Consider the following 16,578-nt stretch of genomic DNA (forward strand, 5'->3'; position numbering starts at 1 on the left):
TCCACAGGACTTCCTGAGCATCAGCAAAGAACTGTCACCAATACCCTGGAAGAGGCAGTGTTATGCTTAGTCACCATTTTGTCCTAGACCTCTTCTAGCTTGCAGGTACCAGGGGAAAAAAATCTGTCTCTTCCTTACTTGCTGCATTTAGAATTACTGCTCTGTGTCATTGAGCCACAAGTAAGATGGCCAACTTGAGTTGCTACAACCTGTTTAGCCAGGTTTTTTTTGGTCTTCAGTTTTGCCACAGAGGCCTAGGTGCTTGTCATAAAGGAAATCTCTGCCACCTCTTACAACTCCCGCTGCGTATCTATCCAATGCCAGGTAATGCTAAGTTGAGCCTCAGACCTCGTTTGTGTGATGTTCTTTCACATGCAGTATGTCACATGAGAAAGGAATTGGAAAAGAAAAAAAAAAGGCATCGGAGAGGAACCATTTCAGGCTTAAGTTACTCATCCTGGTGCCCCCAAATGGATCTGGATCGGTGTAATGAGACTGGCACAAGCCTGCACTGTGTTTAACCATTGCATTGATGTTTTGGTTAGTGAACATGTCCAACCAAAGCTGCATGCACACTAGCCTGCCTAGGCTGATTCCCCTTATGCTAGCAGAGGACACCCACCACTGACTGCCTCTTGGTTTAGGAAGGGTTCAAAAAGCTCCTACTTTATCAAGGCTTGTATGGGATTCGAGCGACTCGTGATGCCTATACAAGCATCCTTCCTTAGGCAAAGTAACTGGGAAAACCAATTGTCTCTTCAGACAGACTAGGCCGAAATGCAGATTTGCCCAGTGTGTACTGTAGACGTCTCACTATGTTCCCCTGACATTCAGAAAATAAGTCACCTCAGGCTTGTTTCATACAATCCTAGAATGGTAGGGGTTGGAAGGGACCTTTAGAGATCATCTAGTCCAACCCCCCTACAGGAGCAGGGTCACCTAGATCAGGTTCACATAGGAACATGTCCAGGCGGGTCCTGAAGACTTCCAAGGAAGGAGACTCCACAACCCCTCTGGGCAGCCTGTTGTTTGCTTGCTTGTTTGTTGAACCCTCATGGTGTGTCCAGCCATAGACAAAGTCTGGTCTTCAAACTAGACTGGCTGCCCTTGAGCAACTGCTCTCCTGCCGCTAGAGCTCTAACTAGGAGCCACAGAGACTCAGGGCAGGTCCCCAGAGCTGAGACTGGCATTTGTTTCCTTGCCAGATCCCTTGTGGGGATTGATCTGAAGTTGAAGATGGTTTTGCTTGCATTCTGGTCACTCCCAGAGAAAGCTGGGCTTTGGATCAATGTGGAATGCGTCACTGAATGGTCTATTATTCACTGAGTGCAATGTGCACTCGGAGACACTGCAGCCCTCAATAAAGATCCAATTCTGCCTCCAAGGATCAAAGGAAGAATGAACCAAGGGAACTACTCAACTCCTTTACATGGCACTGAAATGAGCAGCTGCTTCTTTCAGGGCAATTCTTTGTGGCAGTTTCGAGTTGTGTGTGGCTCCTAATTAAATGGCCATCCACACAGCCACATCCCTTCAGGGCCGAGGAGGTACCTCTAACTGGAGCCATCCATCTCCTTGACATCGAGGGTTACACCTGAGTTAGCATAGCTCTGCCATGGCCCCGAGGAGCATGGTGGTGCCCACGGCTCTACAGATGCCCCCTCACCACCACCCCAGTGCCTGCGATGCTGGGCCGGGCTCTCTTGCAGGCTGCTATGTGAAGGCACACGCAGTACTGATAGCTAACAGGACAGGCCCCGGCTAGGAGGGCAGAGCTGGGGCATGTGGAGTCCTCATGTCCAGCCCCAACTCTGGAGAAACTCTTAGAGTAGGGGAGGCAGGCGGGTATTCTATCTCACTGCCAAATCCTTGCATTGACAAGCGCTTCCAGCTGACAGTTGCCTGAGTTGGGTTTTTTTTTCCATAATGAGATAATTTATTGCAGGTTACAGAAGGCACTCAGCTGGAGGGAATCCCAGCTTTGGGAGATGTTTTAATAACATTTTTCTGAAGTACTCTTCTTCCCAGGAAATGTGGTCAGCCATACCTCATGTTTGGTTTTGACCACTTGTCGAGGTGATTTTCACGTGTCTTGATGCAGTTGTACAGTTTTCAGATGTTCTTCTTTGATTTAAATGATCACATCCATTCCTCACGTCTCTGCTGTCCTCATTCAGCATGCAGCTCTCCATTCTAGCATGGGAGCATGCAGCTTGCTGTCAGAGATGCTGGGGAGATGCAAGGGAAAGAAGCAAGGCTAGAGGCCAAGAAGGAAGGGAGGTGCTGGGGAAGGAGGCAGGGCTGGGACAAGATGAGAAGCGTGGTAAGTCAACACAAGCAGGTGATGATGTAGTGGGCAGTGGTGGTGGGACAGGACTAGATGTGGGAGCCAGTGTTTCAGGAAGCCAGAACAAAAAAAAGGGGCATCTTGTTGAGCTTCTCCTGTGAGGCACAGAGCGCAAGTCCTGGTGAAGAAAGAGAATGTTTGACTGAGCGCCTGCAGCCTCAGCCTGTGCTGAGAGGGCACTGGAGGAAAAGCATGTCATGACAGAGTAGTCAGCAGGAAGGGCTGAAGTTCTGACTGGAAGCAGATGAAGTTTGTGCAAGACATTTCACTGCACCGATGAGTACAGAAGTCTGTGGTTTCAGCACAATAAGAAGCTAGCACCTCCTCAGTGGAGTTTCTCCAGCCTGCTTGGCCCCAGAGCTGCTGTGTGTGGTTGACATAGAGGCTCAGCCAGGGTGACTAGTCACTTAAAGCAACAGGGATGAGGGACTCTGTCCTCCCATACATGGCACAGGGGCGGGAGAAGTGCCATTCAGCCTCTCACACGTGCATGCCTCGGGACAGCCACTGCAGGCGTGTGCCTGTTCTCCAATGGGCCTGGGACCACCTCCAGCTTGTCCAGGGCATAGGGTGCCATGTGAAGGGATCTGGCCCTGTGGTAGGAGGTGGTCCTGAGTCCTTTCAGTAGGCAGAGATCTCAGGAGTCCAAGGTCAGGTCTGGTCTGGAGAGCCTGCTCCTTCCTCTGACAGTAAAGCAGAGGATCAGGGACACCTCCAGTGCCTGAAAGCAAGCTGGCTGGGGGAGCAGGGGCTGGGGACCATCCCCAGCACCCAGCAATCCTCCTACCATTTCCAGGGAGCTGATCTTCAGAGTGGTCACCATGTCTGGTCACTCCCTCCGTGCCAACCCCAACGCCAATCATTGCTGGGGCTTGCGAAGTGGGGGAGTTGCAGGAGACAAGGATGCTTAATTACAGAGCAGCCCTGGAAACCAGCAACAGCAGCGGCACTGTGGCCAGGAGGGGAGGCAGCAGGGCTGTAAATAGAAATTGCGGAGGCAGCCTCGGGGAACAGAGTGAGGGAGGCTTCTGTGCCTGCATGGCTCATCTCCCTCCCTTCCCCTCAAGCTTCTCTCACCTCTCCCGGCCACCCTGGCTCCCAGCAGGAACTGCTGTGTGACGCGCAGCCCTAGAGTGTGGCTGGGAGATAGAAGCTCCAGAGGCAGAGCAGTCGCTCTGGGTGGAGAAGTGGTTGTACGAGACTTCCTCCATCAGGGGCCACCTCCTGTGGAAATGCTTGTGGAGGGTCAAAGGGTCTCTTTGGCCTACAAGAAGACCAAGACAAGATGAACATATGGCTGAAGGATGCTGTAGGGTGCCAGACACTTGAGACCCTGCCCCACGGGTGTCTGGTCAGAGTGAAGCCCCTCTCATCCCACCCTGAGGTCTCCTTTGCGGCCTCTTCCACTGCAGCAACAGCTCTGCTTTCAGTATTTTGCAAAGGTTTATTTAAAAATGTTGAAACTAACATCCCACAAGAATTGAATATTTCACCACAAGAAGAAGAGAAATCCTACAAAAATATATATCACAGCGCACAAAGGCAGGGGAGGGGAAACAGCGAGACTGATCAGGGAAGTGGGAGGGAGGACAGAGGGGAGGATGGGAGCCATGGCAGTACAAGACTGAGAGGCAAAGAGAGAACAAGAAAGGAGTGGGGAGAGTGAAACAGCAGGAGGGGAGTGATAACCAGAAGGGAGACTGTGGTACAGGACAGGAGTGGGCAGCGGGAAAACAGTGGGAGAGGGAAAGCAACAGGAAGAAAGGAGTAGAGAGCCAGAGGTCAGTGAAGGAAGGGGGCCCACCTCTATGGTCTTGCCAAGGGAGGGCCAGGCCTACAGTGAGACATCAGTGGGGTGCAGTCGGGGAGCTGGAGTTTGGCCCAGGGCTTTTGTGCTGCAGGACTTGGCTCTAAGGCTGTGCCGTAGTTTAATTCAGAGCAGTCTGAAAGTAACTGTGTTTGAGACCTTGCAGGGAAAAACCAAACTGCTCTTTTCCAAGCATTTTTCCTTACCAGGAAAGGGAAGGGGGAATGAAGGGATCCGATTTGCAAGGGCACTTAGGTGCCATTGAGGAGGAGGTAGATAGCCCTCTCTGAAGCTGTGGGATGCTTGGCTGGATGTGAGTCCCTGTAAATGGGACCAGAGGAGCGTTGTGGAAGAACACACCGGCAGTCAGCTCCCCTGCCTGCCAGTCTCAACCTACCAGACAGGAAAACCCAAGCAGGATTTGACCTCCTGGTCTTGCCACTCTGCCGGGTAAATAGAGGGAGACTTGAGTTCCTGCACTGAAGCAATACAGAGCAGAGGGGAGGGGTTCTCCTCCAGACCTCCGTCCTTCCCACTGCACTCACAGAGAGATCACCCTTGTGTTAACAAAACCACATCCCTCCAGGAGCTGAGCGCAGGCACGGTGGTTCCTTCAAGTCTCCCAGCCCACCTGGACATTTCCTTTCAATTGCACAGAAGTGTTGGGCAGGCTCAGCCCAAGGCTGTGAGTATTTTCGGTCAGTTGTCCCACACACCTTTCTCTCTGTGAAACCTCAACTGGGAAAAGTTCATCCAGATCTTTCTCCTCCAATTACCTAGAAGTCAGGGGAAACCTGATGGGCTACAACTGCGAAGGTGCTGGCCTCTGCCCTCTCTTGCTACTCGCTGCTGTGAACCCTTCTGTGTGTGCATGTCACAGAGTATCAGCCTGGGCCAGGGAAAGGACTGCAGGCATTCTCTGGCTCCAGGCTGCATGAGGGAAGTTGGTTTATAAGGCTCCAGCCATGGAGAAAACAGATCCGGTGAGATTATTTATTGACTGGAAGAGGCTTGTGTGTCCACACATGCTTTGAATGTTTTGTTCCAGGCACAAAATGTAGCAACAAAAGTTTGGGCAGGACAATGAAGCTATTTCCTGTATCTAACCTGTTTTGTGTGAAAGACTGTCATAAAAAACCCCATATTTGGCTTGAAAAATTAGTCTTGGAAAAGACGTTCAGCGTATCCAAACTTCTGCCATTGTAAGAATCTTCTCTACTGCATTCTCCAGCTTCCCCCTTACCACGACATCCGTGAAAGGCTTCATTTTTAACAAAACCAGAGGTACGTTAAAGGGGGGAAAAAAATCCCCCAAACCAAAACACCAAAATCTGCTTTGTTTTTAGAGTTTACAAAAGCCTAGACAGCAGACCACAAGGCTTCCCCGCAAGTGCTGGAAAATATTTTCACTACGCTTCCTGCAGTGCCCTGCCACGCTCTTACAGACCTTTTCTCCATGCAGCGCATAGGAAGGGAAAGTCCAAGGAGAGCCCTTGAAGTGGTAGAGTCTAAACCCTGGCTTTATTTCAACAAGTGCTATTGATCAAAGAGCAATCTAATTAATCTGGTCTGGAAGATTACTTAAACCAAGTTCAAGGCATCCAATTGTAAGCTGCCAGTGATGAGCAGTGCAGGCTCTTGCAGATTGCGTGCAGATGTCCTTCCCCAGCACTGGTGTGCCAGCCAGAGGGGGAACAACCCTGAGCTGCCCTCAGTGAGAGGGGGAAGAGCCCCGAGCTGCCCTCATCTGAGGGGGAACAGACCTGAGCTGCCCTCAGGTGTGGAAGCCACGTGAGCAGGACAGCAGGCAGTCATCTGCCCCCTTTCTATGTCTGGCCCATTCTCAACTTCAATGTCCACCAAAGCCTCGGATGAAACTCGAGCAAGGAAAAGGCTCCATAATCAATCATTGTAGGGTAAAGCAGTAATATCATCTGCTATAAGCAGAGATTCAACCTGTGCTTAGGCTAGAGACCTCCAGAGTCCTTTTCCGCCTACACCTTTCAGCCGCTCTGGGCTTTTAATAAGCCAGTAATTTTATTTGTCCTGTCATTTTCTCCAAATCTCTACTCTTTTTTTTTGCGAAGCTTATTGCAATTTGTGCTCTCATTTGGATGCCCTTCATGGTGAGTCAGATGGGACCCCCAGCTCACCTAAGAGTCAGCTGGGTAAATGGGCAAAACCAGGCCTCTTGCAAAATTCCCCATGCTTTGTCCTATAAAGAATAGACTTTTACAGCAGACCTAAAGGATGAAAGAGCCATTTCCTTTTCTCCAATATGACTTTTGCCAGAGGCTTGTATGGTGCATTAGGGCGTTCAAATTGTGGGTGAGTTTTCTGTCTCTGGTCACATCAGTCCAGCAGCTGAAGGTGTTTGTACAGTATAGGGTCAACCTTACCTAAATCTGCGTTATTTCATCTCAGTGGCTGTCAACGTGGAGTTTGTGAATTGCTTTGAAGGTGTCCACAAAAGCTAAGGGAGAGCAACTATTGCCATTAAGCTGAAATTTGCCATTCCACACTTCCTCAAAGTGGCATCTGTGGGTCCATATATGTGAAGGAGGTGGAGACTCACTGATCTTGCTCACACAAGTAACTGACAATGCAGCTGCCTTGCCCTACAGACCACCACAGCCCTGAAATACATGTTCAGGCAAGTGGTTTGCAGTGATACCTATGCCATTGGCTGTGGTCCCCAACCAGCTGGGGCAATACTCTTGTGAGGGTTAGAACCCCAGATACGTGCTCACTCATGCCTTTGGTGAGCACTGCCTCGTGGGTCTTCAGTCACCTTGCATTCCAGGAGAGACCTACCAGCAGTACAATGGCAACTCTCCAAATGTTCCCAAGGTCAACTCTGAATTGCTCTTTGCCATCCTGGGCACAGAGAGTCACGTCTGCTGCTTGTTGCTGCTGTCATGAGTGTCTGAAAGCAACTCCCTACCTCATCCTGACAAAACTCAAGTTCCTCGTGCCCAGCTATATCTGCATGCCCTACTTTAGCTGCTTTGGCAGGATCCCAGTGTAAGGGGTGCCTGCTTAATGGCAACATGATGGGCAATGGGCCTTGCCTTGGGTTTTCTGAAGGACATCACCATAGACTGATATTCTTCAGAAAAACCTTGCTGGAAGAGATTGAGAGGGTGGGAGGGGACAGGAAGGAGGCTTCCAAGAGCTCGGAACATTTGGAAAGCTAAAGGAACCTTTTCCAACTTTAGCTGGCAAGAGAAGTGGCAAGGGGAGGAACTGAGAGAAAAGAATTAGGGACAGAGAGATAAAGAAAGATACAAGCTGAAGAGAAATAAACAGTGGAGTGTTAAGCAGAAAGGAAATGGAAAGATGGGAGTGTCTTCCATCTAGGGGGTTGGTAATGTTTCCTTCAAGGAAAGGGTTGGTGAGGGGGCCCCGGTGCTATGTGAGCCGCTTCTACCCAAATTTCACCCACCCTTGGGACCCGCGGGAGGGCCAACGCCTCGGAAACAGAAGAACCTGCCACCACCTCTGTCCCAGCTCGGGAGAGACCGAGCCCCGGTGGGCCATCCTGTAGCCACTGAACTCCGGATGGTCACTTCAAAGCACATGACATGGGGAGGGACACACAGAGGGGTTAGGGCCCACAAGGACAGGGGTATGCCTTTCCTCCCTCGCCTACCGCTGATGTCAGGCATGCACTGGTGAGAGGGTCACAGAGATCCGAATGTGTGTCTGTGTGTATGCTAGGAGAGGGTCTGGGGAGGCCAAGATTGCACACCACCACCAGCAGCCTTCCCCTCCACCATCCTGCTCTCTCATCACCCTGGCCTGCATGGGCGGTGGGGTGAGGCCCCGAACCTTCCCCCAGCAGGAGACTAAGGAGGCCCAGCTCGTCCATTTGCCCAGGCACATCCTGGTGGAGTTAGTTAATAATGGTGGTGATGGGCCGTGGCACAAGGAGGTCATTTTTTCCTGGGGTAGCAGAGGCGGCGGGAGTCTGTACTCGCTGGCTGTAACAGAAGGGTGGGGAAGCCAGCTCTGCTCCCATGAGTGTCACAGGTTCACCAGTGGGATTCTGGGGGGAAAAGGGAATCAGAAAATGATTAGCCACCGGCACATACGCTGCCCCACCACCCCCGCTAACTGACGGGCATCTTTGCCCTTCCACAGCCTGCCTGTCCCCTGCCACCCCTCCTGCTATGGCTCATAGCTGGCTCACCGGTTGAGCTGGAAGGCGGTGCTCTTCCCGTGGCCCCCCAGTTTTGCCACACCCTCCTGGCCCTGCCTGGACTCCTCTGCCTCAGGTGTGGGAGCCAGGGAATCGCCGTAGGGCCCCAGGATGCTGACGGTGGTTGGAGAGAGGTCCGTGAGGGGCTGCTGGCTCTCCTGCTGCCTCCCACTGCTCTGCTGCCCCGAGTGACGCCGGCGTTTCTGATTACGGTCCCAGCTTTGGAGAGAGACAAGCAGTGAGGTAAAGGCTGCCCCTTCAGACAGCCCCAGCCCTTGATGACAGAGAGGTTTGTGGGACCTCACTACGTTCAGGGTGTGAGCTCAGCTTGGCCAAACCTCGCAAAGTCTTGCAGCACCAGATCCGTGGCCTTGGGACAAATGGGTCACAAGCCCACAGTCCTCCTACCCACCCACCTGCAGACACTGGGACACTGGAGCGGTGACAGTTGACCTCCATTGACCCAAACCTCACTCACCAGAACTTGAATATGATCCCAGTGGCAACCAGAACAATGATGATGGAGATGGTGATGGTGACGTACAACTGGGGGTCCACACCTGCAAAACAGAGGGGGAGAAGGGAGGTGCGATGGCCACCCACCAGCAGTTGCCAGAGAGCAGCAGTGCAAGGGGAGGTTCCTGCCAAGGCCCTCATGGATTTTGCAGAACGTGCTGCTCCTGCAAGTATGGGAGAGGGGGTGTGAAAGAAGCAAAGGGCAGATTTACCTTCCCCCCGGGGCCCAAACAAGAAGGGCCGCAGGGTGGCTGGGGTCTCACGCAGGTTGAGCCCAGCATTGTGCAGGAGCGAGTGGGAGTTGGGCTGCGCCGTTGCCATCCCATGCGGTGAGACAAAGGTGTATCCCAGTGGCGGGAAGCCTGGGTTGGCCGAGTTGGTGTCCCCTCCATCTTCATCTGACACAGTAGGGCCCCACACAATAGCCCAGGGGTACTGGGAGGAGGGCATGCCGTCCTCAAAGCCGGAGGGAGTGGCCGGGCGGGCACCCGCGGCCTGGCGTCTCAACCGCACAACGTGCCGCAGCTCTCCCCCGCGTGCTGTCGGCCCCCGCTGCCTTGGCAGGGCCAAGCGAGAATCCCTCTCCGGCAGCGAGGTCCTGTCCCAGATGCAAATGGGCCGTGGGGCTGAGGGGCTCCGACGGGTGCAAAGAGGACGAGGGGCTGCTGGGCCTCTGGAACGAAGAGACCAGACACCGGGAGGAGGTACGGCGGAGACCAGGAGGAGGAGATGCCAGAGCTGCAGGGAGTGGATGCAGGAGAAAAGCGGAGGCATCCTGCTGTGGGGCGAGGGGGAGGAAGAAGAGAGCCTTATCTGAAATGTCCCTCCTTGCGAAAGGCCAAGCCCAGAGCAGCCAGGAGCAGCCTGCCACCCACACTCCCGTCAGCTTTGCTCTGGCGAATGTGGGAAGCTGCAAACCTACCAGGCACCGGGTTCCATCTCAGATGCAGCAGCGTCTTTGCTCAGCGAGGATCCTGTCTCATCTTCTTCACTGGGAACCAAAAGGGAGAGGTGTCAGTGGCCCCCTCACTCAGCAGCGACCGTTTTCTCCCTGTGCATCAGCACAGGCAATCTCCGGGCTCCAGCAGGCAGGGCAACGTGATGCCATGCTCCCACAATGTGTACCCACTCCTGCTCTCTTGCCCCCTGTGCCTGCGTGCTCCCCTGCTCGGGGTGCATCGTCTGCCTGACCCCAATGCTGCACAGAAACCGGCGCATCTTAGCAAGTGCACACAAAAGCAAGGAGTGATCTCTGTAGCACACGTGCAGAGACACATGTGCTGCAGCTTCCCTGGGGACCCTCCTGTCTGAGGGCTGAGAGGGGGGATTCAGCATCTTTGTTTGCTTATCAGTGGAACAAGTTGGAATCTTAATTCCTGTGTTTATTTATAGTGTAGAGCGTGTAATCCATTTAATAAAAGGAGCCTCTTCATTGTGTGCCAGAGTGAGGGAGCGAGAGGGGAAACACGAGAGTGATAAACCAAGAAGACTGAGAAAGAGAGAAGAGTGAATCAGCGAGAAAAGTCCAGCCTTACTAAAGAATTTAAGAGTAAAAATATACCTATCAAATATTTAGTATTTACTTTCCCCTTGGCTAACATGGAATTACCTTTCTACACTCCTTGCCCTAGTGTCCTTGGCGCTGTCCCATCCCTCCCTTTCTGCCTTGTTCCTGTCCTTTCTCTCTCCCACCTCCCATGGCCAAGCAGCAGTAGGTAGCAGTGGTAGCAGAGAACAAGGGCTGGTCCCCCCCAGCTGGATTTCTGCATCAACCGCACATCACCCTCTGGCATCAGTCTGGCAGTAGCACAGCTGCCCTTCATGCTGTCTGCCCCTTTCCTTGGCTGGGTACAGCACAGTGCTGGCCCTTCCCTGGTGAGCTGTTATGTTCCTGACCCAGGATCCTGTCCTCAACAAAGACCACATGTGTGCGTGCAAACAGACACACACACACACACACCCCCCCCCCCCATTCAAAATATTCAGCTGACTGACATGGTGAAGGGGAAAGCATGAATGCCAACAGCCGTGGCCTGTGGCTGCCAGGATGGAGGCGCGGGGACACTTAGCAGAGGGAGTCAATGCCAAGGCCAACCCTGCACCTCCAGCCCTGAGACACATACATTGCACCTCCCTGCTCCTAAGGGGTTACTGCCATCCCATCCTGCTTAGTCTGTGCGGTGAACTAAAACTACAGTGGTGAACTAAAACTACTAAAACGTGAGGTTTCCTCCTCCTGAGGGAAGAGCCTCTGTGCTTGCTGTGGTAAGGGGACTCACGCCCCTCCTGTACACCTGAGGAGAGGGGCTGGGAGGAAGGGCACCCAAGAGTGAGTAGCTGTCTAGTGCCTGCTGCATTAACTGGGGATATTTTTAGTTTCCTTCTGTTAAATATTTAAACAAAGTTCACAGGAAAAAAAGGAATTGTCGGCTAATGTGCCCTGCCCTTATCTCCAGGGCAAGAGCAGTCTCTGGAGGGGTCCTGAGATGAAGATGAGGAAAAAAGAGTAGCTATTCTCAGCATTTCTTTGTACTTTCCTCCTGAACTTCTAAGCCTTGGAGGGGACTCAGTGTCAAAATGCAGCTCTGCAGAGAGGCAGCAGAACAGAGCAAGTTTCTTCTGAAGCCAGAGGCTGGCGAGATCTTGGCCATCTGGATTATGATCACGATGCTGTGGAAGACCATGTCTGGCAACACAAATCCGTGACAGAATTTCTTTTGGACTTTGGAAAGGAAGGGAATTCCAAGCGTGGTGGATCTCCTCGTTTCAGTTCCCAGGCTACACAGCACACAACCTGCCCGAGTGGTTTCAAGGTGGCTCGGAGTGCGTGGGGCCCTGCCTGGGACTCATTACTGGACAGTAGTCCCTTGGGGTGAAAAGCTTGCTCTGCTTCTGACACAGCATTCTCAATTACAGCTCTGGTCTTCAGAGGAGCTGCAGGCTGTTTTGTGTCAGGCAGCAGATGTAGATGTGGACAGTGGCACCCCAGGAGCAGAGATCTTCCCTAGGTGCAGGTAGACTTCAGTGGCAGTCCCTCAGGGGAGTATGGTATGTTAGGGGTGCACGTGTCACCACTACACTCCTCCTAACAGAGAGAGCTCTGCTGTCAGAGACAGGGATGTAGGTGGTCATGGTGAGGTGTAGGTGCTCAGTGTGCCGCGTCACACAGCTCACTGCACCCTTCTCGCTTGCTGGGATGTCTTACGATGGAGACCTCGCTGGGCTCCTTGGCTGAGATTGTGAGCTCTAGCGACAGCTCCCCAAACCACAGATTCCCAGAGTCTAAAGCCTGGGAATAATAAACTCTACAGAGCTAGCTCCTGAATTGCTTTTACACCAACAATCTGAATCTCAGCCCTACAGAGCAGGTAATGGCTTTAACCAGAGCTGATGGGAAGGAGACAGCCCCAGCACTGGCCTTACCATGTACACATAATGCCATGGAAGTGGCAACCCGAGCATCAGACATAAGCCTCAGACCTGAGACACTGCTGTGTACAGGTCCAGCTGTCAAGGCTGAAGAGCAGGTGACTCCCAGGGCCCCTACCCCAAAGGTAACTCCAGGTGAGTGCAGGAATGAGGCAATGTCAGTCGGTCTCCGTCAATGCATTCTGCTTTGCTAATCATATCATGGACGGAGGTTGAAAGCATGTCCTGTGCTCACACACCAGGGTGGGGTGGTGGAGGAGCAGAAGGAATTGTGTCCTGGGCGCAAGCCCTGTGGCATTGCAGGGCAAATTTAAGAAATGCCCTTCATTCAGCTCTGTGGACACTGAATAAACTGGCAGATCTTTGGAGAGGAGGAGGGGACACCAATGCTCTTGCTACGTCGATGTATGAATCCCAATATCCACACACCTTACACCATTCATGAAGCCTTTGTGTGCCAGAGCAGAGACTGGATTTCTGCACCAGTGTCACATGGCATGGTTCTTGCTTTCAGATGTGTTTCCCTTGTTTAGTTGTGATAAAAATGGACAGGGCTACTCCCAAGGTCCAAAGCTGGACCTGTGTCTTTTCACTCTGGATACAGAGCCTTCATCGCAGTGTTCCGGTCCTGTGATGCACAGATGAGAGAGTGTGAATGACAAAGCTGTTTCCCCTGGGCACTTCATTGAGCTCAGTTTGTGAAAGCCCTGAGTAAGAATTACATGGCTCTTTGCTACTGCATATGGGCCCCACCACTGGTTCAGAGCAGGAATCCCTGGGGCTAATCTGTTAGGAGCTGCTCTCATCACATATGTGAAATGGAAGCACAAATCCTGCTGCTGTTCCCCAGTGTCAGGACTCAGCTGGGTGCTTTCTCCCTCTTTGTAAGCCTCCTACAGCCCAGACTGGCTTATGCTGAGACCTGAGAGGGCAGATCTTGATTGCTGTGCCCCAAAGTATGTATCCCAGATCACCAAGGGGAGAGGGAATTTACACCCTAACTAATAGCTAGGAGCAAAGCCTGCTGCACTCCCGCTCTCAACAGGGAGCACGGACTAAAACCTGAAAGCGACACCCTGAGAGTTCAGAGGCTACCACACCCCAGGGAAACCCTAGGATTCACTGCCAACATCTCCTTCTCTGTGCCTGGAACTCTTGTACATTGTGGTCCCAAAGATGAATCCTAAAGGATTCATCATCCTTTCAGAAGGATAAAAGAGCCAAGGTGCTAGCCATGTGCAGGCAGTACCCGAGCTGTAGCTCCCTCGCATCAAATGCAATCTGTAACCTTCCGTTACAAAGTGCTGAAGTTTGACAAATTCAAATGAGGAACAATACTATTAATAAAGAGGGTCACAGACTAGCACAATTCACCTAGGCAGGTGGTGTGTTCCCTACTGCCTGGAGCCTTCACGTGGCCCTGTTTTCTAAAAGAGATGCTACAGTTCAATCAGAAGTTATGGGCTTGACGCAGGAAATGAAATTGGTGAAATTCTCTGGCCTGTGCTCTGCTGTAGGTCAGACTCGATGATCAAAATGGTCCCTCTGGCCTTAAAATTTGAGAATCTCACAGCTTTCTCGATTCCAAGCTGAGATCAGCTCTGACTACAGAGCAATTGGATGAAGCTGAGCAACACACAAACAATGTTAGTAAGAAGCGGGGTAGAGTCTCCTTCCATCTGGGGATGGGGAAAGAGTTGCACCCGATTCTGTCTGGCTCAGCTGGCAGATGATGATCTATCTGTATTTTTCTAACATCTCCAGCTTGACTGCTGTGATACTGTGCCTCTAGGAATGAAGCCGTCTGCTCTCAGAGCGCTCCAGCTAGTTCAGAATGCAGCAGTCTGTTTGCTTGGCGACTCAAGCTGCTGGGAATGCATCACCGTGCTCCTCCACACCCCACACCGCCTCGCCTGTGAGTAGAGAGTCCAGTTCAAGGTCTCCAAAGCCAGCATTCAAAGCCCAGCATGGGACAGGCCCCAACGACCTAAGCAATCAATCACCTCTCCTTATGCAGCGATGACCTCACATGACAGATATATTCCACTGGAACAATGAAATTGCCAACCAGTTTGGGGAGAGGGGGAAGGGGTGGAAGAAGGGGAAAGAGGCTCATGACCCTGAGGAATGGAACATTCACAGGAGCTGGGCCAAGATTATGAAACTTACAGCCGGCTGAAATCACGCTCGCCATTAGCAACCCCGCAGCACCGAGAGCTTCATGCAAATCCTTTCTTCGCCCAGCTCCCCCACAGCAACGATCCCACTCGAAATAGTGATAAAAAAATCAAAACAAACCCAAGGAGGACCCAGCCCTCCTCACAGAGAAAGAACGCTAGGTTGGCTGTCATTTCTTTAACTCCCAGCCAGCACGAAGGGCTACAGTGACAGCTACCGATATAAGACCATGATCTGGGACCGTGGAACTAGCAGCTTTCTCCAAGCACTGAGCAGCACGAGTTTAGGCACCAGCAGTGAGACCCCCCCACCACACACACTGCCCAATGCCCCCATGCCTATATTTTTCTCAGCGGCAACGAACATCCCAGAGTTCATGGTCCAAGCGGCAGAGATGCAGTTGTTACCAGCTTGGGAGCAGGAAGCATGAACCCCGGTGCTGGTGAGAAGGGATTATGTATACGTCCTGCTGTACTTGGCTGGGTGGGGACGGGGAAAGGGAGGAATCCCAGAGCAGCTGTCCTAGGGAGATAATTCTGCTGCACTCAGAAGACTTTCAGCAGCTGGGATGGTGAATCTAAATGCTGGTACCCTGGGGTGGGAGAAGCCAAACCCATGTGGGGAAAGCGTTCCTGCTGTGCACAGGGCCAGGGGTGCCAGCTGGCAAAGCAGGCTGAATTCAGGGGCTAGCAGCCTGAATGTAGGGGCTCCAGTCGCGAGGCTCTGCATGCCGTCTGTGGCTGAGAGGACTGGTGATGGCACCCAGGAGGGTCCGGCAGGACCGCAGAGGTGCTGACACTGCTCGCCCCGTGTCAGTGCGAGTCCTGCAGCATTTGGCACTGCCACTGGGAATTCCTGTGCCAGGGTAGCAGGGCAAGCAAGGGCTTGGTGTGGAAATCCTAGGCCGGGGCAGAAATCGGGGCTGGAAGAGTGATTGTGCATTTGGACATCTCGGTAGCTAGGGAATGGGCGTGTGAAGTCCATCAATGGTCCTCTGAGCTTAAGTCTCCCTGCATTTGGGGAACTGTGAGCGTGGCCCCATTCCAAATAGCACTCTAGGATGCCGGTCCCCTGCCATCTAGTGCCTGCCTGCAATACATGTCATGAGTCTGCCAATCTTCTGCCTCCCAGTTTCCTACTCTTCCCGGGCATTGGTGCTTCAGGTGCTGAGTCTCCACATCTGAATTGCTCTCTCTTGCATGGTGCACCTTTGGTCAGGCAGGAGGAGGGATTGACCCCTCCGTTTCCTTTCTCCAGCTGCGCCAATTTGGCTGAAGTCGCCTTCCTCAGCGCAGGCTCCAGTGCTCCAGCACAACAGGTCTGTGATGGAGCCCGGAGCTGGAGGGCAAGAGGCAGCGATGCCTCGGCTGTGCCCGCTCCCTCCCTTCCAGCCCCTGGGGCATCCCCTGCTCGAACGAAAGAGGAGCAGGACGGGAGGGTGGGGGTGGTAAGGAGACAGCCAGCTAGAAGGAGACAGAGCACCTAGATGGGGACAGGGGGAAAGAAAAAGGGGGAGAAAGGACACGGGGAAGGAGACGAAGAAAGATGACTTGGAGATGAGCACGGATCCCTCCCTGCCCCTCGCCTCTGCAGCCCCATCCCCTCCCCGTCCCCCCAAGCCCTAGCAGAGAGGATCGAACTTACCTTGCGGGGAGACGAATGGGGCGCAGCCGGAGCGGTGGAGCAAGGGGCTGGGGGGGTACAGCTGCTGCTGCCGGTGCCTCTCATGGCCAGGACGAAGGAAGGAGAGGAGAAGGAGGAGAAGGAGGAGGTGGAGGAGGAGGAGGAAGGTTTGCTGAGGCTGAGCCCTGGCTGAGGGAGAGGGAGCGAGAGATGCCTTGAAATAAACAGCTGCCGAGGACTGGTCCAGCCCCTCTTTCTCTCCCTCTGTCTCTGTCTCTCTCGCTCGCTGCCTCCCGTTAACCCCATGGCTGCTGGCACGGACGCCTCCGGCACCTTCGCCCCCGCTGCAGCCGGCGGGGCCGGGCGGGGGCACCGCGTCCGTCCCCCCCTCGCCCCGGGAGTCCCCCCGCTCTGCCCCCCGCCCCGCCGGACGGGTGTGAGGGCTGCTCCTGCTCCCTGCCGCCCGCCGGACCTGCC

General features: G+C 53.3%; 1 protein-coding gene across 1 annotated transcript; it reads right to left on the reverse strand.

The window, feature by feature from the left end:
• Positions 1 to 7,953: 7,953 nt before the first annotated feature.
• Positions 7,954 to 16,209, reverse strand: PIANP (PILR alpha associated neural protein). Its single transcript, XM_061988765.1, has 6 exons — positions 16,123 to 16,209; positions 9,794 to 9,862; positions 9,084 to 9,649; positions 8,834 to 8,915; positions 8,347 to 8,574; positions 7,954 to 8,202 (listed from the first exon to the last, which is right to left on the reverse strand). Exons 2-6 carry the CDS (start codon positions 9,808 to 9,810, stop codon positions 8,181 to 8,183), a joined length of 915 nt encoding a protein of 304 aa, XP_061844749.1. The 5' UTR covers positions 9,811 to 9,862; positions 16,123 to 16,209; the 3' UTR covers positions 7,954 to 8,180.
• Positions 16,210 to 16,578: the final 369 nt, after the last annotated feature.

Source organism: Colius striatus, chromosome 1 (assembly GCF_028858725.1).
Source record: "Colius striatus isolate bColStr4 chromosome 1, bColStr4.1.hap1, whole genome shotgun sequence".
Taxonomy (NCBI): domain Eukaryota; kingdom Metazoa; phylum Chordata; class Aves; order Coliiformes; family Coliidae; genus Colius; species Colius striatus.